Source organism: Agelaius phoeniceus, chromosome 35, assembly GCF_051311805.1.
Source record: "Agelaius phoeniceus isolate bAgePho1 chromosome 35, bAgePho1.hap1, whole genome shotgun sequence".
NCBI classification, from domain to species: Eukaryota; Metazoa; Chordata; class Aves; order Passeriformes; family Icteridae; genus Agelaius; species Agelaius phoeniceus.
The window spans coordinates 1,080,546-1,101,684 of NC_135299.1; the positions used below are offsets into that span (position 1 = coordinate 1,080,546).

At 49.7% G+C, this 21,139-nt stretch overlaps 1 protein-coding gene across 1 annotated transcript in view; it reads left to right on the forward strand.

Moving 5' to 3' along the window:
- The first annotated feature begins 7,505 nt into the window (after positions 1-7,505).
- Positions 7,506-21,139, forward strand: part of ESPL1 (extra spindle pole bodies like 1, separase) — a 50,330-nt gene continuing 36,696 nt past the window's right edge. The window contains exons 1-11 of the mRNA XM_077192789.1: positions 7,506-7,549; positions 8,040-8,198; positions 9,675-10,739; positions 12,451-12,594; positions 13,621-13,741; positions 14,072-14,208; positions 15,387-15,643; positions 16,694-17,254; positions 18,349-18,508; positions 19,707-19,830; positions 20,321-20,460. Of these exons, the coding sequence (XP_077048904.1) occupies positions 8,079-8,198; positions 9,675-10,739; positions 12,451-12,594; positions 13,621-13,741; positions 14,072-14,208; positions 15,387-15,643; positions 16,694-17,254; positions 18,349-18,508; positions 19,707-19,830; positions 20,321-20,460 (2,829 nt within the window). The 5' untranslated portion in view covers positions 7,506-7,549; positions 8,040-8,078. The remainder of the gene's footprint in view (positions 7,550-8,039; positions 8,199-9,674; positions 10,740-12,450; positions 12,595-13,620; positions 13,742-14,071; positions 14,209-15,386; positions 15,644-16,693; positions 17,255-18,348; positions 18,509-19,706; positions 19,831-20,320; positions 20,461-21,139) is intronic.

Below are 21,139 nucleotides of genomic sequence, written 5' to 3' on the forward strand. Positions count from 1 at the left end.
TAAATTAAAAAATAAAAAGCTTAAAAAATAGAAAAGTTAAAAATAAAAATTAAATAAAAAAAAATTGAAAAAGAAAATAAAAAGCTTTAAAAATAGAAAAAATAAAGCTCTAAATTAATTTAAAAATTAAATTAAAAAATAAAATAAAAAGCTTTAAAAATAGAAAAAATAAAAATAAAAATTAAATAAAAATAAAATTAAAAAAAATAAAATGCTTTAAAAATAGAAAAATTAAAAATAAAAATTAAATATTAAAAAAATTAAAAAACAAAAGGTTAAAAAATAGAAAAATTAAAAATAAGAATTATAAAAAAATTAAATTAAAAAATAAAATAAAAAGCTTTAAAAATAGGAAAAAAAAGCTTTAAAAATAGAAAAATTAAAAATAAAAATTAATTAAAAAGATAAAATTAAAAAATAAAATAAAAAGGTTTCAAAATAGAAAAATTAAAAATAAAAATTAAATAAAAATAAAAAAAATAAAAAGCTTTAAAAACAGAAAAATTAAAAATTAAAATTAATTTAAAAATTAAATTAAAAACAAAAAAAAGCTTTAAAAATAGAAAAAATAAAAATCAAATAAAATAAAAATTAAAAAATAAAATAAAAGGCTTTAAAAATAAAAAAATTAAAAATAAAAATTAAATAAAAAATAAAATTGAAAAAATAAAATAAAAAGCTTTAAAAATAAAAAAATGAAAAATAAAAATAAAATAAAAAATAAAATTGAAAAAATAAAACAAAAAGCTTTAAAAATAGAAAAATGAAAAATAAAAACTAAAAAAAATTTTTAAAATAAAATAAAAAGCTTTAAAATAGAAAAATTAAAAATAAAAATTTAATGAAAAAAATTTAAAAAATAAATCAAAAAACTTTAAAAATAGAAAAATGCAAAATAAAAATGAAATAAAAAATAAAATTTAAAAAATGCTTTAAAAATAAAAAAATGAAAAAAAATTAAATGAAAAATAAAAATTAAATTTAAAAATAAAATTAAAAAAAACCAAAAAGCTTTAAAAATAGAAAAATGAAAAATCAAAACGAAATAAAAAAGCATATTTAAAAAATAAAAGCTTTAAAAATAGAACAATGAAAAAGAAAAACGAAAATGAAAAAAATAAAATTAATTAAAAATAAATGAAAAAAAAAAAACCCGTAAAGTGCTGAAAAAGTGCCGTAAAATGTGGTGCCGTAAAGCGCGAGTGTCGCAAAAGGTGCCGTAAAGCAAAACTGTCGTAAAAGGGGCAGTAAAGCGCGACTGTCGTAAACGGTGCCGTAAAGCGCGACTGTCGTAAAAGGCGCCGTAAAGCGCGACTGTCGCAAAAGGTGCCGTAAAGCGCGGATGTCGTAAAGCGGCCGTAAAGTGCGACTGTCGTAAAAGGTGCCGTAAAGCGCGGCTGTCGTAAAAGGTGCCGTAAAGCGCGGCTGTCGTAAAGGGTGCCGTAAAGCGCGGATGTCGTAAAAGGTGCCGTAAAGCGCGACTGTCGCAAAAGGTGCAGTAAAGCGCGACTGTCGTAAACGGTGCCGTAAAGCGCGACTGTCGTAAAAGGTGCCGTAAAGCAAAACTGTCGCAAAAGGTGCCGTAAAACGCGGATGTCGTAAAGCGGCCGTAAAGCGCGGATGTCGTAAAAGGTGCCGTAAATCGCGGATGTCGTAAAGCGGCCGTAAAGTGCGACTGTCGTAAAAGGTGCCGTAAAGCGCGGCTGTCGTAAAAGGTGCCGTAAAGCGCGGATGTCGTAAAAGGTGCCGTAAAGCGCGACTGTCGCAAAAGGTGCCGTAAAGCAAAACTGTCGCAAAAGGTGCCGTAAAGCGCGGATGTCGTAAAGCGGCCGTAAAGCGCGGATGTCGTAAAAGGTGCCGTAAAGCGCGGATGTCGTAAAAGGTGCCGTAAAGTGCGACTGTCGTAAACGGTGCCGTAAAGCGCGACTGTCGTAAAAGGTGCCGTAAAGCGCGGATGTCGTAAAAGGTGCCGTAAAGCGCGGATGTCGTAAAACTGCCGTAAAGCGCGACTGTCGTAAAATGTGCCGTAAAGCAGAAGTGTCGCAAAATTGCCGTAAAGCGCGACTGTCGTAAAAGGTGCCGTAAAGCAAAACTGTCGTAAAAGGTGCCGTAAAGCGCGACTGTCGTAAAGCGGCCGTAAAGCGAAACTGTCGCAAACGGGGCCGTAAAGCGCGACTGTCACAAAAAGTTCATTTTACGACACTTTTACGACAGTGGCGCTTTACGGCACTGCCTTTTATGGAACTTTTATGGTATTTTACAGCACTTTATGGATTTTATTTTGTTTTTTATTAATTTTTAATTAATTTAATTTTAAAAATTTTTTAAATTTAATTTTTATTTTGAATTTTTCTAATTTTAAAGCTTTTTATTTTATTTTAAGCTTTTTAGTTTTTTCTTTTTTTAAAGCTTTTTTCTTTATTGTTTTATTTTTTTATTTAATTTTTAGTTTTAATTTTTCTATTTTTAAAGAATTTATTTTATTTTTTTATTTTTATTTTTATCTTAATTTTTAGTTTTGATTTTTTAATTTTAAAAGCATTTATTTTATTTTTTACTTTTTATTTAATTTTTATTTTTGATTTTTCTATTTTTAAAGTTTTTTATTTTTTTATTTTTATTAAGGTTTTATTTTTAATTTTTTTATTTTTCAAGCATTTATTTTTTTAATTTTATTTTTTATTTCATTTTTAGTTTTCATTTTTTATTTCTAAATTATTTTATTTTTTTAATTTCATTTTTTATTTCATTTTTATTTTTGCTTTATCTATTTCTAAAGCATTTATTTTTTTAATTTAATTTTTAGTTTTTATTTTTTTATTTTTAAAGCATTTATTTTATTTTTTACTTTTTATTTAATTTTTATTTTTGATTTTTCTATTTTTTTTAATTTTTTTAATTTTATTTTTATTTAATTTTTATTTTTAATTTTTTATTTTTAAAGCATTTATTTTTTTAATTTTATTTTTTATTTCATTTTTAGTTTTGATGTTTTTATTTCTAAACTAGTTTATTTTTTAATTTTTTTATTTCTTTTTTTTGCTTTATCTATTTTTAAAGCATTTATTTTAATTTATTTTTTCTTTAGTTCTTAGTTTTGATTTTTTTATTTTAAAAGCATTTATTTTATTTTTTACTTTTTATTTAATTTTTATTTTTGATTTTTCTATTTTTTTATTGTTCAATTTTATATTTTATTTAATCTTTATTTTTTTAAAGCATTTATGTTTTTAATTTTATTTTTTATTTCATTTTTACTTTTCATTTTTTATTTCTAAACTATTTATTTTAATTTTTAATTTTATTTTTTATTTCATTTTTATTTTTTGCTTTTTCCATTTTTAAAGCATTTATTTTATTTTTTTTAATTTTATTTTTTATTTAATTTTTAGTTTTGGTCTTTCTATTTTTAAAGCATTTGTTTTAATTTTATTTTTTATTTAATTTTTATTTCTGATCTTTCTATTTTTAAAGCTTTTTTTATTTTTTATTTAATTTTTAGTTTTATTTTTTTTATTTTTAAAGCATTTTTTTTTTAAATTTTATTTTTTATTTAATTTTTAGTTTTGGTCTTTCTATTTTTAAAGCATTTGTTTTAATTTTATTTTTTATTTAATTTTTATTTCTGATCTTTCTATTTTTAAAGCTTTTTTTATTTTTTATTTAATTTTTAGTTTTTTTATTTTTAAAGCATTTATTTTTTTTTTTAATTTTATTTTTTATTTAATTTTTAGTTTTGGTCTTTCTATTTTTAAAGCATTTGTTTTAATTTTATTTTTTATTTAATTTTTATTTCTGATCTTTCTATTTTTAAAGCTTTTTTTATTTTTTATTTAATTTTTAGGTTTTTTTATTTTTAAAGCATTTATTTTATTTTTTAATTTTATTTTTTATTTTTTTATTTTTTGCTTTTTCTATTTTTAAAGCATTTATTTTATTTTTTAAATTTTATTTTTTATTTATTTTTAGCTTTGATTTTTCTATTTTTAAAGCATTTATCTTTTTAATTTCATTTTTATTTTTTAGTTTTAATTTTTCTTTTTAAAGCATTTATTTTTTTAATTTTTTTTAATTTTTAGTTTTAATTTTCTATTTTTAAAGCATTTATTTTTTAATTTTTTTAATTTTTAGTTTTAATTTTTCTATTTTTAAAGCATTTTTATTTTTTAAATTTTCTATTTTATTTCTTTTTTTATTTTCCCATTTTTAGAGCATTTATTTTATTTTTTAATTTTATTTTTTATTTTATTTTTATTTTTAATTTTTCTATTTATACAGTTTTTTATTTTATTTGGTGCTGGTGATTGTGGTGGTGTTTGAGGGCCTTGCAGTTACCCCCATTAATAGGCAGAGATGATGTTTGGAGGCCACAGTGTTACAGGTAGGGGTTAAACAGTTTTTTAGGGTCTTTCAGCTGATTTTTAGGGATATTTTAGGGGCTTTTCTTGCAGGAGTTTTTTAGCAATTCTCTGGAAATGTTTAGGATACCTTTAGGGCTTTTTCATGCCTTTTAAAATAATTTTTAGGGTGTTTTAATGACTGTTTTACCGGGGCGCCCCAGCCACCCAAGGCACCCCGTGCCGGTGCCGCGGCGCCCCAGCCCCGCCTCCCGTCAGCACCGCCCGTGCTCGCTTCCCCTCTCCTGCCGCCGCCGCTGCATGGCGGGCCGAGCCGCGCCTTCCCCACCGCACCCTCCTGCAGCCACGGGCGTCCCGGCGTTCCCTTCCGCAGCCGCGTTCCCGTTCCCGCAGCTCCGCCGCCTCCCGCACCCCCCGGCCCGCCCGCCGCCATTATCCCCCCCCGCGCCGCCCTAGTGACGGAACCCACGCATGCGCAGTTGCTACAACCCCAGCACCAGTGATATCACTCCGCGCCGACTCATCCAACCACAGCGCTGCTTCCGGGATCAGCCGCACGCATGCGCAGTTCTATCTCCACGGCACCGCGCCACCCCCCCGCTGCTTTCGCCGCAGCTATGGCGCAGCCCGGTCCCGGTTCGAGCCGCTGCGTGCCGCTGTCCGGCCACAGCCGGCATCCCTGTGCCCTGTCACGCCGCTTCCGCCGCCACCGGGTCCGTACACGGCAGCACAGCAGGCGAAAACTGCAGCGGCTCGCGTGTATCCTTCCGCGTCCCTGCCTCTGCCGGATCTCTCTCGGCCGCATCACCGAGAGATCCCTCCGCAGGGCGGGACGCTGCACAACCGATCCCTGATATCCCTCCGCGTTTTCGCCTTCCGCACTCATAGCACCGAGCGGGACTACTTTGTGTCACGATTCGTCCGCACCGCCGCATCCCCGCACACAAACCGTGCAACGAGGAGGAGGAGGCTGGAATATGACAGCTGCTTTAATAAATACAGGACAGACAGAGAATTATTTCGCCCCTGAAAATGCCGACCCTTTGATCCCAGCACAAAAGATTTTCGAAAAAGAACTGTTCCCAAATAGCTCCAGAGTCCCCCCAGTGTTTGGGACAGATTTCTCGACCCAAAATGAGACATACTAAACCCTGAAAATTCGCCAGCATTAATCCCAAAATTAGAAAACTCACAAAAATCTTTTGATCATTTTCAATGAACAGACTGGCACGAAGTCAGACACCAGATTTGCAAAAAAGAAATTCTAAATCCTTCAGCTATGCCTGTGCCATTCAGCCAGCAAGCCGGTGGTCCTAGAACATGGGTGGCCGTCCCACCTCATGAGATAAAAGAATTGCAAAAAGCAAAAAGGGACGGTGGCATCTGCTGCCCATATTTTAAGCAACTGCTGGAAAGCACCCTGGAAGGACAAACCCACCAAATGACTGTAAAAATCCTGCTGGTGTAATTCTCACAGCCTCAAAATGTGGGAATTCAAATGGAAAAGACTGCTCACAGGGGTACAAGCCACTTATAGACAGAGTACTGACACAAACCCTCGTACCCTTGTCATGTCTAAGCTGACTGGTGACCCTCCTGATGATCAGAATGATAATCGAGTGAATTTACCCAAACCAGCGTTAGATGACATGAAAAAGATGGCTCTTTTTGCAAACTCAGCCTGCAGGAAGTTTTGAAAAAGCCTAAAATCTGATTAGCCAAGACTTGTCCTCGATGCTGAGGACAAGTAAAACCATTTACTACATTTGTGGACCGGGTAATGCAAGCAGCAGAAAGACAACGAAGCTGTGAAAAATCCGTGTATTTTATGATTGGCTTTTTGCAAATATTAAAATGAATATTATATGTGTTGTGTTAGAAAAAAATGCTGTATTAGTTTTCTTAAGTACTGTGTTAAATATAGTTTTGGGTTATAAAAGTTGTTAAAACAGAAACGATGCTATGTAGGAGACTTTTTTTAAAAAGAAAGGACTCACAGTGAGATAGCAGCCACAGGACACCTGAATCTTTCAGAGAAAAAGAATTTATTGCTCTCTTATCAGAAGAAATGAACTTTTTCCTGCCTCAAAGGTGCTGTTAGGATTTGGAGGAAGAAGTTGATGATGACCAGACAGAATCCTGTGTTTGAATGGAATTTATGCATCATGTATGAAGTGCATGAATGTGCAACAGGCTATTATTTTTAAGAGTTAATCCTTTGTTAACTGTGTTCTTTTTCGGGCTTGTGCTGCCCAGAAAAAGGTACCATAACTCTTTGTCTTTATTGTCTCACATTGTCCTAATTCAACTTGTCCAAATTATCATTACTCTAATTGTATTACTATTTTTATAATAGTACTATTATAAAAATAGTAATACAAAAAATAGTAAATACAGTAGTATTTACTATTGTAAATAGTAAATATAATAGTAAATATAATAGTAAATATAATAGTACTATTATAAAAATAGTAATACAAAAAATACAAAAAATAGTACTATTACTATTTTTATAATAGTACTATTAAACTTTTAAAACGTTGAAAACAAGCGATTGGTGTTTTTAGCAGCAGTGATGATATAGCTCGCCCAATAATGATACAGGACAATATTGAAAATAATGCCAATGCAGCCCTCAGCTGCATCCACTGCCTAGGGTTAGGCTTAGGGTTACACCTCAGGTACATTTAGAGCTCTTTTAGGACTATTTAAGGTACTTTTAGGGAATTTTAAAGGTCTTTTGGGGATTTTTAGGGGCATTTCAGGGTTGGTTTTATAGCTAGAGTATTTTTAGTGTGTTTTAAGGATATTCTGAGGCTATTTTTAGGTTTAGGTGGGGGTTTTAGGGCACTTTGAAAATTAGGGGCTTTTTTAGGGAATTTCTGGGGGTTTTTTCGGGTCCTTTCAGGGCATGACAGAGGCTGAGGGGCGATGTGGGGGTTTGAGGGTGACAGAGGCTGGGGGCTGCGTCCCCCAAATCCCGGGAGTCCCCGCAGCGCTGACGCCCCCCCATACCTAACAGCGCCCCGCGCATGCGCACAAAAGCGCGCGTGGCCGAGCGCGGACTACGACTCCCGTGCTGCCCCGCGCGCGGGCCGGCGCGCTGATTGGACGCCGGGGGGCGGTGCCGCGCGCTGATTGGCTGCGACCGAGGTTTGAACAGGCGGAAGGCGGCGGAGCAGCAGCGCAGCGTGAGCGGGGGGGCGGCCCGGGGGGGGGATTTTGGAGCAATTTGGGGGTCCCGGGGGGGAATTTTGGGGGCTGGGACCCCCTCAGGGAGCTGGGGAGGGCCGGAGGGGCCCGGCGAGGAGGGGGAGAGGCAGAGGCAGAGCTGCGGGTGAGGAGAGGGGGGGTGGAGGCCGCGGGAGGCCTGAGGGAGTGGGGGGGTCCAGGCCTCTATGGGGGTGGAAATGGGGCTGGGGGTGTCAGAAAGTGGGGCCGGGGGCTGTGAGACTTGGCTGGGGGGGATCTGATCCCTTAAGGGGGCTGGGGAGTGGGGCTGGGGGCTTGGGGGGGGGAAAAGGATGGGGCTGGGGGTCCCTGGGGTGTCAGGAATTGGGGCTGGGGGCGCTCTGGGGCACTGAGGGGGCCAAGAAATGGGGCTGGGGGGGCTCTGCAGGTTTGGGGATCTGGGGGGTTTGGGAGTTCTGGGGGTCCCACACCTCCCCTTGCCTCCCCCAGCCCCACATCACAAGAAGCCCCTCAGGAGAAGCCCCCGGGATGGCCGGGAAGGATGAAAATGATGGGAAAGATGGAAAGGATGAAAATGATGGGAAAGACGGAAAGGATGGAAGCACGGACGGCTGGGCCGGCATCGAGGAGCGCCTGGAGAAGATCAGGGTGAGCAGGGGAGGGCTGGGCTCGGATCCCTCCTTTCTTCAGGAAAACCTCGGGATCTGGGGCTCTGATCCCTCTTTTCCTCGGGAAAACCTCGGGGTCTGGTGGGGTCTGGGATCTGGTCCCTCCTTTCCTCACAGCAACCTTGGGATCCTTCTGGGGAGATCTGTGGGGAATTCTGGGCTGGGGTCTGACTCCTTTACCCAGGAAAACCTCTGGATCCCACTGGAGCTGGTTCTGCCTCCTTCAACCCTCAGGGGCTCTGTCCTGACCCCAAATCCTTCTTTTCCCAGGAAATGCCCCTCAAGGGGCTCTGTCCTGACCCCAAACCACTCTTTCCCTGGGAAACAATACTTGAGGGGTTCTGTTCTGACCCCAAATCCCTCTTTCCCCCAGGAAATGGCTCTGTCCTGACCCCAAATCCCTTTTTTTCCTAAGAAATGACCCCTACTCTGATCCCGAATCCCCCTTTTCCCAGGAAATGCATCTCAAGGGTCTCTGTCCTGACTCCAAATCTCCTTTTCCCAGGAAACATCCCCTGCTCTGATCCTAAATCCCTCTTTTCCCAGGAAACAACCCTTGAGGAGCTCTGCTCTGATCCCAAATCCCTCTTTCACCCACAAAATGTCCCTGAGGGTCTCTGCCCTGACCCCAATCCCTCTTTTCCCAGGAAATGCATCTCCAGGGTCTCTGCCCTGACCCAATCCCCCTTTTCCCAGGAAATGCATCTCAGGTGTCTCTCCCCTGACCCCAATCCCCTCTTTTCCCAGGAAATGCATCTCCAGGGTCTTTCCCCTAACCCAAATCCCCTCTTTTCCCAGGAAATGCCTCTCAAGGGTCTCTGCCCTGACCCCAATCCCCTCTTTTCCCAGGAAATGCATCTCCAGGGTCTCTCCCCTGACCCAATCCCCTCTTTTCCCAGGAAATGCCTCTCCAGGGTCTCTCCCCTGACCCAATCCCCTCTTTCCCCCAGGAAATGCCTCTCAAGAGTCTCTCCCCTGACCCCAACCCCTCTTTTCCCAGGAAATGCATCTCCAGTGTCTCTGCCCTGACCCAATCCCCTCTTTCCCCCAGGAAATGCATCTCAAGGGTCTCTCCCCTAACCCAAATCCCCTCTTTCACCCATGAAATGCCCCTGAGGGTCTCTCCCCTGACCCAATCCCTCTTTCCCCCAGGAAATGCCTCTCCAGGGTCTCTCCCCTGACCCCAATCCCCTCTTTTCCCAGGAAATGCCTCTCAAGGGTTTCTCCCCTGACCCCAATCCCCTCTTTTCCCAGGAAATGCCTCTCAAGGGTCTCTCCCCTGACCCAATCCCCTCTTTTCCCAGGAAATGCCTCTGAGGGTCTCTGCCCTGACCCCAACCCCTCTTTTCCCAGGAAATGCCTCTCAAGGGTCTCTCCCCTAACCCAAATCCCCTCTTTCCCCCAGGAAATGCCTCTCCAGTGTCTCTCCCCTGACCCAATCCCCTCTTTCCCCCAGGAAAGCCTCCGGGCCCCCTCGGCCCCTCTGTCCCGCCGTGTCCGTGCCTGTGACCGCACCCTGCGCTCCTGCGCGGCCGAGCTGGCCCGGCCCGGCGGGCGCCCGGCCCAGGGCTCCCAGCTGCTGGCGCTGGCCCTGGAGGCCGCCCAGCTCTACCTGAGCCTGCAGCCCGAGCCCCCGGCGCTGTACCTGGAGAAGATCCTGTTCCACGTGCTCCGGAACGCCGCGCCGTGGGCGGGACCGAGCGCCTGGAGCGTGGCCGAGCTGCTGCGGGCGCGGCTGCAGCGCGGCGGTGGTGGCAGCGACTGGGCCGCCGTCACCTCCGGAGCTTTCGGGGTGCTCTGGAAAGCTGCAGCTGCTCTGGCCGGGCCAGAACGGCCACGGGAGGAGGGCAGGGCGGTGCTGACGGCCAGGATCCGTGCCCTGCGCTTCCTGCTGCTGCTGGAATCGCGGGATCAGCGGGAATCCTCGCCTCGGGAATCCTTCCAGCCGCCCTTCTTCACCTCGCAGACCGCCCAGCACGCCGCGGCCGCCGCCGCTCTCTACGAGGCTCAGAGGGCTCCGTGCCCGCTCTTCGTGGCCAAACAGCTCCAGGAGTTGCTGCTGGACGCTCTGAGGGATGAATCCCCACGGCCTCCAGGCCTCCAGCATTGCCTGTGCTTCCTGGAGCTCACCCTGGAGCGCTGCCGCCACCTCTGCAAAGCCCGGCGGCCCCGCGACGCTCTGGAGGCCCTGGAAGATTCCAGAACCTTCCTGGGGGCAGCTGGGAGTTCCCTGGCAGCCCCTCTGGAGCTGCTGGAAGCCGGCATCCAGCTCAGCCGGGCTCTGCTGGCCAAGGCCGCGGGCGCCGCGGGGCCGGCCCTGAGGCGGGCGGGAGCGGCGCTGGCGGCGGAATGTTCCGGAAGGGTCCTGCGGGCGCAGCTGGAGAGCTCCCAGTTCGTGCTGGCCCAGCTCGGGGAGGCGCTCAGGAGGAGCCGGGAGCTGCCCCTCGGCCTCCGGGAGCTCCCCGGCATCTGCGGCTTCTGCCAGGCCCACGGGCGGGCGCTGCGGCGGCTGCTGGCCCAGGTGAGGAGGAGGAGGAGGAGGAGGAGGAAGAGGAGCTCCAGGATGGATCCCTCGGGGTCACCCCGTGCTGCTCCCAGCCCTGCCAGCAGCTCCTGGAGCTTGGGGAGTCCCAAATCCCACTTTCCTCCATGCCAGCAGCAGCTCCTGGAGCTCCTGAGCCCCTTCCTCCTGTTTTTCCCCTTCCCTGCCCTTCCTGGTCCCCAAATCCCACTTTTCCCTTTTCCTGGACCCCAAATCCCACTTTTCCTTTTTCCTGGACCCCAAATCCCACTTTTCCTTTTTCCTCGACCCCAAATCCCACTTTTCCTTTTTCCTGGACCCCAAATCCCACTTTTCCTTTTCCTGGACCCCAAATCCCGCTTTTCCCTTTTCCTGGACCCCAAATCCCACTTTTCCTTTTTTCCTGGACCCCAAATCCCACTTTTCCTTTTTTCCTGGACCCCAAATCCCACTTTTCCTTTTTTCCTCGACCCCAAATCCCACTTTTCCTTTTTCCTGGACCCCAAATCCCACTTTTCCTTTTTTCCTGGACCCCAAATCCCACTTTTCCTTTTTTCCTGGACCCCAAATCCCACTTTTCCTTTTTCCTGGACCCCAAATCCCACTTTTCCTTTTTCCCTGCCCTTCCTAGGTCCATCCTCATCTTCAGCAGAAGCTCCTAAAGCTCCTGGACCCCCAAATCCCATTTTCCCCATTCCCAGCTCCATTCCCTGACCCCATTCCCAGCTCCACCCCGCCATTCCCAAATCCCATTTTTCCCATTCTCAAATCCCGTTTTCCCCATTCCCAGGTCCCTCCCAGCATTCCCAAATCCCATTTTTCCCATTCCCAGCTCCATTCCCTATGCCCAGCTCTACCCCCTCATTCCCAAATCCCATTTTCCTCATTCCCAGCTCCTTCCCAGCATTCCCAAATCCCATTTTCCCATTCCCAGGTCCATCCCAGCATTCCCAAATCCCATTTTCCCCATTCCCAGCTCCTTCCCAGCATTCCCAAATCCCATTTTTCCCATTCCCAAATCTCATTTTCCCCATTCCCAGCTCCTTCCCAGCATTCCAAAATCCCATTTTTCCCATTCCCAGCTTCATTCCCTATGCCCAGCTCTACCCCCTCATTCCCAAATCCCATTTTCCCATTCCCAAATCTCATTTTCCCCATTCCCAGCTCCTTCCCAGCATTCCCAAATCCCATTTTCCCCATTCCCAGCTCCACCCCACCATTCCCAAATCCCATTTCCCCATTCCCAAATCCCATTTTCCCCATTCCCAGGTCCCTCCCAGCATTCCCAAATCCCATTTTCCCCATTCCCAAATCCCATTTTCCCCATTCCCAGGTCCTTCCCAGCATTCCCAAATCCCATTTCCCCATTCCCAAATCCCATTTTCCCCATTCCCAGGTCCTTCCCAGCATTCCCAAATCCCATTTCCCCATTCTCAAATCTCATTTTCCCCATTCCCAGGTCCTTCCCAGCATTCCCAAATCCCATTTCCCTATTCCTAAATCCCACTTTCCCCATTCTCAGCTCTACCCCAGCATTCCCAAATCTCATTTTCCCAGTGCCATTCCCTGACCCCATTCTCAGCTCCATCACCTCATTCCCAAATCCCATTTTCCCCATTCCCAAATCCCATTTTCCCCATTCCCAAATCCCATTTTCCCCATTCCCAAATCCCATTTCCCCATTCCCAAATCCCGTTGTTCCCGTTCCCAGGTCCCTGCTGACTCCACCCGGGAGCAGGTGATGGTGAAGCAGCTGCTGTTCCAAGGCCTCCAGATCTTCTCCAACGCCATCCACGAAATATTCCAGCGCTCCCAGGCACGGATCCGGATCCCTGCGGGGCTTGGAGCCTCTCCCGTGGGATGTGGGGCTGGAATTTTGGGATTGAGATGCCCTGGGAGGGTTCTGGAAGCTTCTCCCGTGGGATGTGAGGTTGGAATTTGGGGATTGAGATGCCCTGAGGGGGTTCTGGAAGCTTCTCCCATGGGATGTGGGGTTGGAATTTTGGGGTTGAGATGCCCTGGGAGGGTTCTAGAAGCTTCTCCCATGGGATTTCGGGTTGGAATTTGGGATTGAGGGGTCCTGAGAGGGTTCTGGAAGCTTCTCCCATGGGATGTGGGGTTGGAATTTGGGGTTGAGATGCCCTGAGAGGGTTCTGGAAGCTTCTCCCATGGGATGTGGGGCTGGAATTTGGGGTTGAGATGCCCTGAGGGGGTTCTGGAAGCTTCTCCCATGGGATTTCAGGTTGGAATTTGGGGTTGAGATGCCCTGAGAGGGTTCTAGAAGCTTCTCCCATGGGATGTGGGGTTGGAATTTGGGGATTGAGATGCCCTGAGGGGGTTCTGGAAGCTTCTCCTGTGGGATGTGAGGCTGGAATTTGGGGATTGAGGGGTCCTGAGAGGGTTCTGGAAGCTTCTGCCATGGGATGTGGGGTTGGAATTTGGGGTTGAGGGGTCCTGAGAGGGTTCTGGAAGCTTCTCCCATGGGATGTGGGGTTGGAATTTGGGTTTGAGATGCCCTGAGAGGGTTCTGGAAGCTTCTCCCATGGGATTTCGGGTTGGAATTTGGGATTGAGATGCCCTGAGAGGGTTCTGGAAGCTTCTCCCGTGGGATGTGGGGTTGGAATTTTGGGATTGAGATGCCCTGAGAGGGTTCTGGAAGCTTCTCCCGTGGGATGTGGGGCTGGAATTTGGGATTGAGGGGTCCTGAGGGGGTTCTGGAAGCTTCTCCCATGGGATGTGGGGTTGGAATTTTGGGATTGAGATGCCCTGAGAGGGTTCTGGAAGCTTCTCCCGTGGGATGTGGGGTTGGAATTTGGGGTTGAGGGTCCTGCAGTGTCCCCTGTGGCTCTGGGGCCCCGGCTGACCCCCGGTGTCCCCACAGCCCTCGGAGTGGCCGGAGCTGTCCCAGGTGACCACGAGCTGTGTCCAGAGCGTCACCTGGATGCTGCAGGGGCTGCAGGGGCTGCCCGAGGCCGAGAGGGGCAAATTCCTGGATGTCACCGGTCAGTGCCACCCCCTGTGTCCCCAGTGGTCAGTGCCACCTCCTGTGTGTGTCCCCATCCCCAGTGGTCAGTGCCACCCCAGGGCCCTGTGTCCCCAGTGGTCAGTGTCACCCCAGGGCTCTGTGTCCCCATCCCCAGTGGTCAGTGCCACCCCAGGGCTCCGTGTCCCCATCCCCAGTGGTCAGTGCCACCCCAGGGCTCTGTGTCCCCATCCCTGCTGTCCACGGGGTCACCCCGTGTCCGGGGGGTTGGGGTCAGTTCCTCACAAGGAGCGGTCACTGCAGTGTCCCCTCCCTGTCCCGTTGGTCACTTTGTCCCCTCCGGGCACAGCTGTGGTCACCTCCCGCCTGGGCCAGGCCCTGCAGAGCCGGAACCTTCCGGAAGCGGCCGGAGCCGTGTGCGAGCCCCTGTGCCGGGCAGTGCTGGCTGAGCAGGGCTACAGCTGGGCTGGAGTCACCCCAGAGCGGGTACTGGGGGCACTGGGAGCACTGGGATGGGCACTGGGGGCACTGGGAGCACTGGGATGGGCACTGGGAGCACTGGGATGGGCACTGGGGGCACTGGGATGGGTACTGGGAGCACTGGGATGGGCACTGGGATGGGCACTGGGAGCACTGGGATGGGTACTGGGAGCACTGGGGTGGGTACTGGGATGGGCACTGGGAGCACTGGGATGGGCACTGGGGGCACTGGGATGGGTACTGGGGGCATTGGGAGCACTGGGATGGGGCACTGGGAGCACTGGGATGGGTAGTGGGAGCACTGGGATGGGCACTGGGATGGGTACTGGGAGCACTGGGATGGGCACTGGGAGCACTGGGATAGAGGGTACTGGGATGGGCACTGGGATGGGTACTGGGAGCACTGGGATGGGCACTGGGATGGGTACTGGGGGCACTGGGATGGGCACTGGGGGCACTGGGAGCACTGGGCACACTGGGATCACTGGGGATACTGGGACCCCGGCACACTGGGCACACTGGGGATACTGGGACCCCTGGCACACTGGGGATACTGGGATCACTGGGGATACTGGGACCCCTGGCACACTGGGACCCCTGGCACACTGGGATCACTGGGGATACTGGGACCCCGGCACACTGGGCACACTGGGGATACTGGGATCCCTGGCACACTGGGACCCCTGGCACACTGGGGATACTGGGATCACTGGGGATACTGGGACCCCTGGCACACTGGGACCCCTGGCACACTGGGCACACTGGGGATACTGGGACCCCTGGGGATACTGGGACCCCTGGGGATACTGGGACCCCTGGCACACTGGGCACACTGGGGATACTGGGATCCCTGGCACACTGGGGATACTGGGACCCCTGGGCACACTGGGCACACTGGGGATACTGGGACCCCTGGGCACACTGGGGATACTGGGACCCCTGGGCACACTGGGCACACTGGGGATACTGGGATCCCTGGGCACACTGGGGATACTGGGATCCCTGGCACACTGGGATCACTGGGGATACTGGGATCCCTGGCACACTGGGGATACTGGGATCACTGGCACACTGGGATCCCTGGGCACACTGGGGATACTGGGACCCCTGGGCACACTGGGGATACTGGGATCCCTGGGCACACTGGGACCCCTAAGGACCCCTGGGCACCCCCTCTCTGGCAGCTCCACAGGTGCTTCCGGCTGCAGGTGGAGAGCTGGCGCTGCCGGGGGCGCCCGGAGCGGGCGCTGGACGCGCTGGCACAGTGGCTGCTGGCCCTGGGGACACATCCCCGGGGCTTGGGGACACATCCCTGGGCCTTGGGGACACGTTCCCAGCCCAGCCCGGGCCACCCCGGCTCCCTGGTGGCCGAGCTGGTGGCGCTCTGGGCCAGGATCAAGACGGAGGCGGCCAAGCAGGGAGCGGAGGAGCTGAGGCTGAGGTGATTTGGGATCAGGGATTGGGGTGGGGGATCAGGGGATGAGGGTATGGGATCAGGGAATGGGGATTTGGGATCGGGGTTTGGGATCAGGGAATTGGGGGTTTGGGATCGGGGAATTGGGGATCAGGGAATGGGGTATGGGATCAGGGAATGGGGATTTGGGTTTGGAGTTTGGGGATTTGGGATCAGGGTTTGGGATCGGGGAATTGAGGATCAGGGAATGGGGATTTGGGATCGGGGTTTGGAATCGGGGAATTGGGGGTTTGGGATGAAGAATTAGGGGTTTGGGATCGGGGAATTGGGGATCAGGGAATGGGGATTTGGGTTTGAAGTTTGGGGATTTGGGATCGGGGTTTGGGATCGGGGAATTGGGGTTTTGGGATTGGGGAATTGGGGATCAGGGAATGGGGATTTGGGTTTGGGGATTTGGGATCGGGGTTTGGGATCAGGGAATTGGGGATCAGGGAATGGGGGTATGGGATCAGGGAATGGGGATTTGGGTTTGAAGTTTGGGGATCAGGGAATTGGGGGTTCGGGATTGGGGAATTGGGGATCAGGGAATGGAGATTTCGGTTTGAAGTCTGGGGATTTGAGTTTGAAGTTTGGGGATTTGGGATCGGGGAATTGGGGATGAGGGAATGGGGGTATGGGATCAGGGAATGGGGATTTGGGATTAGGGGTATGGGATCAGGGAATGGGGATTTGGGATTAGGGGTTTGGGATCAGGGAATGGGATGGGGGATTGGAATGAGGGAGCGGGAAGAGGGGATTGGGATGGGGAGAATGGAGTGGGGGGATTGGGATTGGGATGGGCTGGGATGGGGGAACGGGATTGGAATGGGGTAAGAGGGATGGGATGGGATGGGATGGGATAGGGGAATGGGATGGGATGGGATGGGGGCATTGGGAGTGGAATGGGATGGGAGAATGGAGTAGGAGGGATGGGATTGGGAGGGAGCAATCAGGAGCCCCCTGGGATGGGTTGGAGCTGCCTCCCCTGCCATCGCCCCATGCCAACCCCACTGTTTGCTCCCGTGATCCCATTGCCAGGACCCTGCGGGACGCCCTGGAGTCCCAGTCCCGGTGCCACCGCCAGCCCCTGTGTGGGGACACCCTGCTGCTGCTGCTGCTGGCCGAGCTCCAGGCCTACAAATCCCTGCGGGGCCCCACGGGGCCCGAGCGCTACAACGTCCTGTGCGACCTGCTGGGGCTCTGGGACCCCGAGGGCGCCTGGCACCCCCCGGGAGCGCCAGACCCCGAACGGGACCCCCTGGGAGCGCTGGACCCCGAACGGGACCCCCCGGGAGCGCCGGACCCCAAACGGGACCCTCCGGGAGCACCAGACCCCGAACGGGACCCCCTGGGAGCGCTGGACCCCGAACGGGACCCCCCGGGAGCGCCGGACCCCGAACGGGACCCTCCGGGAGCACCAGACCCCGAACGGGACCCCCCGGGAACGCTGGACCCTGAATGGGACCCCCCGGGAATGCTGGACCCCGAACGGGACCCCCTGGGAACGCTGGACCCCGAACGGAGCCTGCCCAGGGCGGTGGCGCTGCTGGAGCTGGGACAGGTCCTGTGCAGCCACAGCTTCAGCGCCCACACCGACTGGTGGGTGCTGATCCCAACCCTGATCCTGATCCTGACCCTAATCCTGGTCCTGATCCCAATCCTGATCCTGATCCCAATCCTTCATCCTAACCCTGGTCCTGATCCCAGCCCTTCATCCTAACCCTGATCCCAATCCTGGTCCTGATCCCAATCCTGATCCTGATCCCAATCCTTCATCCTAACCCTAATCCCAATCCTGGTCCTGATCCCAACTCTGATCCCAATCCTTCATCCTAACCCTGATCCCAATCCCGATCCTGATCCCAACTCTGATCCTGATCCCAACCCAGGCCCTGTGCAGCCACAGCTTCAGTACCCACGGACTGGTGGGTCCTGATCCTGATCCCAATCCTTCATCCTAACCCTGGTCCTGATCCCAGTCCTGGTCCTGATCCCAATCCTGATCCTGATCCCAATCCTTCATCCTAACCCTGATCCTGATCCCAGTCCTGGTCCTGATCCCAATCCTGATCCTGATCCCAATCCTTCATCCTAACCCTGATCCCAACCCTGATCCTGATCCCAATCCTTCATCCTAACCCTGATCCCAACCCTGATCCCGATCCCAATCCTGGTCCTGTGCAACCACAGCTTCAGTGCCCACACAGACTGGTGGGTGCTGAGCCTGATCCTGAGCCCAGTCCTGATCCCAACCCTGATCCCAACCCTGATCCCAATCCTGATCCCGATCCCAATCCTCCATCCTAACCCTGATCCCAACCCTGATCCTGATCCCAATCCTCCATCCCAGTCCTGATCCTGATCCCAGTCCTGATCCCATTTCTCCACCCTGGTTTTCCATCCCAGTCCTGATCCCACCCCTGATCCCAGTCCCTCATCAGCCCCAATCCCATTCCTCCATCCCAGTCCTGATCCTGATCCCAGTTCTGATCCTGATCCCAGTCTTGATCCCATTTCTCCACCCTGGTTTTCCATCCCAGTCCCGATCCCATTCCTCCCTCCAATCTCTCACCCCATTCCCCTTATCCCAAATCCTCCATCCCAATCCCCCTGTCCCATTCCCGCCATTCTGGGAGCTGTTCCCACGATTTTGGGGTCGATTCCTGGGATTTTGGGAATCCCTGTTCCCACAGCTCGGCCCTGGACGCCATCCAGGAGTCCCTGAGGCTGCTGGAGTCGTTGTCCCGGGATTCCCAAATCTGCAATTCCCAAATCCGGGATCAGCTCCTGGATGAACGCGCCCAGGCCCTGCTCTGGCTCCACATCTGCACCCTCGAGGCCCTCCTGGAAAAGGTGAATTTTCCTGGGATTTGGGGAAAATCCTGGACTTCCCTGCACATCCCAAACCCTTCCCAGGATTTTTAGGATTTTGGGACACCCGGATTTCCCAGGGTGATTTTTTTTCCTGGGATTTTGGGAAATTCTGGAGTTTCCTGGGTGCCCCAAACCCATCCCGGGGATGATTTTCCTGGAATTTTGGGGATTCCTGGAGTTCCCAGGGTGCGATTTTCCTGGGATTTTTGGGATTTTGGGGATTCCTGGAATTCCCTGGGTTCCCCAAAGCCTTCCTGGGGTGCGATTTCCCTGGGATTTTTGGGATTTTGGGGAATCCTGGAGTTCCCAATCCCTTCTCAGGATTTTGGGGAATCCTGGAGTTCCCTGGGTTCGATTTTCCCGGGATTTTGGGGATTTGGTGAATCCTGGGGTTCCCTGGGTGTGATTTTCCTGGGTTTTTTGGGATTTTGGGGAATCCTGGAGTTCCCAATCCCTCCTCAGGATTTTGGAGAATCCTGGGGTTCCCAATCCCTCCTCAGGATTTTGGGGAATCCTGGGGTTCCCTGGGTGCAATTTTCCCAGGATTTTTGGGATTTTGGAGATTCCTGGGGTTCCCTGGGTGCGATTTCCCCGGAATTTTTGGGATTTTGGCAAATCCTGGGTGCGATTTTTTTCAGGATTTTTGGGATTTTGGCGTTCCCTGGGTGCGATTTTTTTTCAGGATTTTTGGGATTTTGGCGAATCCTGGGTGCGATTTTCCCGGGATTTTTGGGATTTTGGCGTTCCCTGGGTGCGATTTTCCCGGGATTTTTGGGGCCCTGGCATTCCCTGGGTGCAATTTTCCTGGGATTTTTGGGATTTTGGCGTTCCCTGGGTGCGATTTTTTTCAGGATTTTTGGGATTTTGGCGTTCCCTGGGTGTGATTTTCCCGGGATTTTGGTGTTCCCTGGGTGCGATTTTCCCGGGATTTTTGGGATTTTGGCATTCCCTGGGTGCAATTTTCCCAGGATTTTTGGGATTTTGGCATTCCCTGGGTGCGATTTTCCCGGGATTTTTGGGGCTCCTGGCGTTCCCTGGGTGCGATGTTCCCAGGATTTTTGGGGTTCCTGGCATTCCCTGGGTGCGATTTTCCCGGGATTTTTGGGGTTCCTGGCATTCCCTGGGTGCGATTTTCCCAGGATTTTTGGGGTTCCTGGCATTCCCTGTCCTTTCCCAGAGCGTGGCCCGGGAGCGGCGCGGGCGGGGCCGGGCTCCGGGGCCGGGCTGGGATCAGGAGGAGCCCGAGGGGCAGCGGCCGGGGGCGCCCGATGGGATCCGGTGCAGCCTCAGCTCCGACCGCGGTGAGGCCGGGGGGAATGGGGGGAATGGGGGTCCTGGAAGGTTGGGAAGAGCTTTTATGGGATCCTGGCAGGTTGGGAAGGGATTTTTGGGATGAGGGAAGAGGTTTTGTGGGATGGATGAAGACCCTGGATGGGTGGGAAGGGATTTTTTTGGGACCCTGGTGGATTGGGAAGGGATTTTTGGAACCCTGATGGATTAGGAAGGGTTTTTTTGGGATCCTGATGGATTAGGAAGGGGTTTTTTGGGATCCTGATGGATTGGGAAGGGATTTTTGGAACCCTGATGGATTGGGAAGGGATTTTTGGGGCCCTGGTGGATTGGGAAGAGCCCTTCCAGCACCACTAAGGAGGTTTTGTGGGAAGCACAAGCCCCCGGCAGGGTGGGAATGACTCCCCCAGGATTATCCCAGTTTGGGAACAGCTTTGGTGTTTTGTGGGGGATCCCCCCTGATCCCCCCTGATCCCCCCTGATCCCCCCTGATCCCCCCAGCTCTGTCCAAGCCCTTGGACGAAGCCTTTTCCCTGTGGAAGAAGCTTCTGGAAGGTGCCGGAGTCCCCTCCGTGCGCAGCCCCGAGCAGACCCTGAGCTCCCTGCGGGTCCTGGCCGCGCTCTACCGGCTCCAGGACAGGGTGAGCCCCTGTGGCAGGGCGGGAGGAGGAGGAGGAGGAGGAAGGAGAGAGTTTGGGATGAGGAGGAGGAAGGAGAAGGGTTTGGGATGAAGAGGGAGGGAATTGGGGGGAAAGAGGAGGGAGGGAGTTTGGGATGAGGAGGAAGAGGGGAAAGGTTGGGGAGGATGAAGAGGAGGAAGGGAAAGAGTTTGGGATGAAGAGGGGGAAGAAGAGGGAGGGAATTTGGGATGGAGAGGAGGAAGAAGAGAGTTCTGGGATGAAGAGGACGAGGGAAAGAGTTTGGAGATGTGGGAGAGGAGGAAGGAGAGAGCTTTGGGATGAGGGGGAAGAGGAGAAAAGTTTGGGAGGATGAAGAGGGAGGGAATTTGGGATGAAGAGGAGGAAGGGATTTTGGGATGAAGAGAGAGTTTGGGATGATGAAGAGGAGGACAGGAAATTTGGGATGAAGACGAAGAGGGAGAGAGTTTGGGATGAAGAGGAGGAAGGAGAAGGGTTTGGGATGAAGAGGGAGGGAATTGGGGGGAAAGAGGAGGGAGGGAGTTTGGGATGAGGAGGAAGAGGGAAAGAGTTTGGAGATGTGGAAGAGGAGGAAGGAGAGAGTTTTGGGATGAGGAAGAGGAGGGAGGGAATTTAGTGATGAAGAGGAGGAAGGAGAGAGTTTGGGATGAGGGGGAAGAGG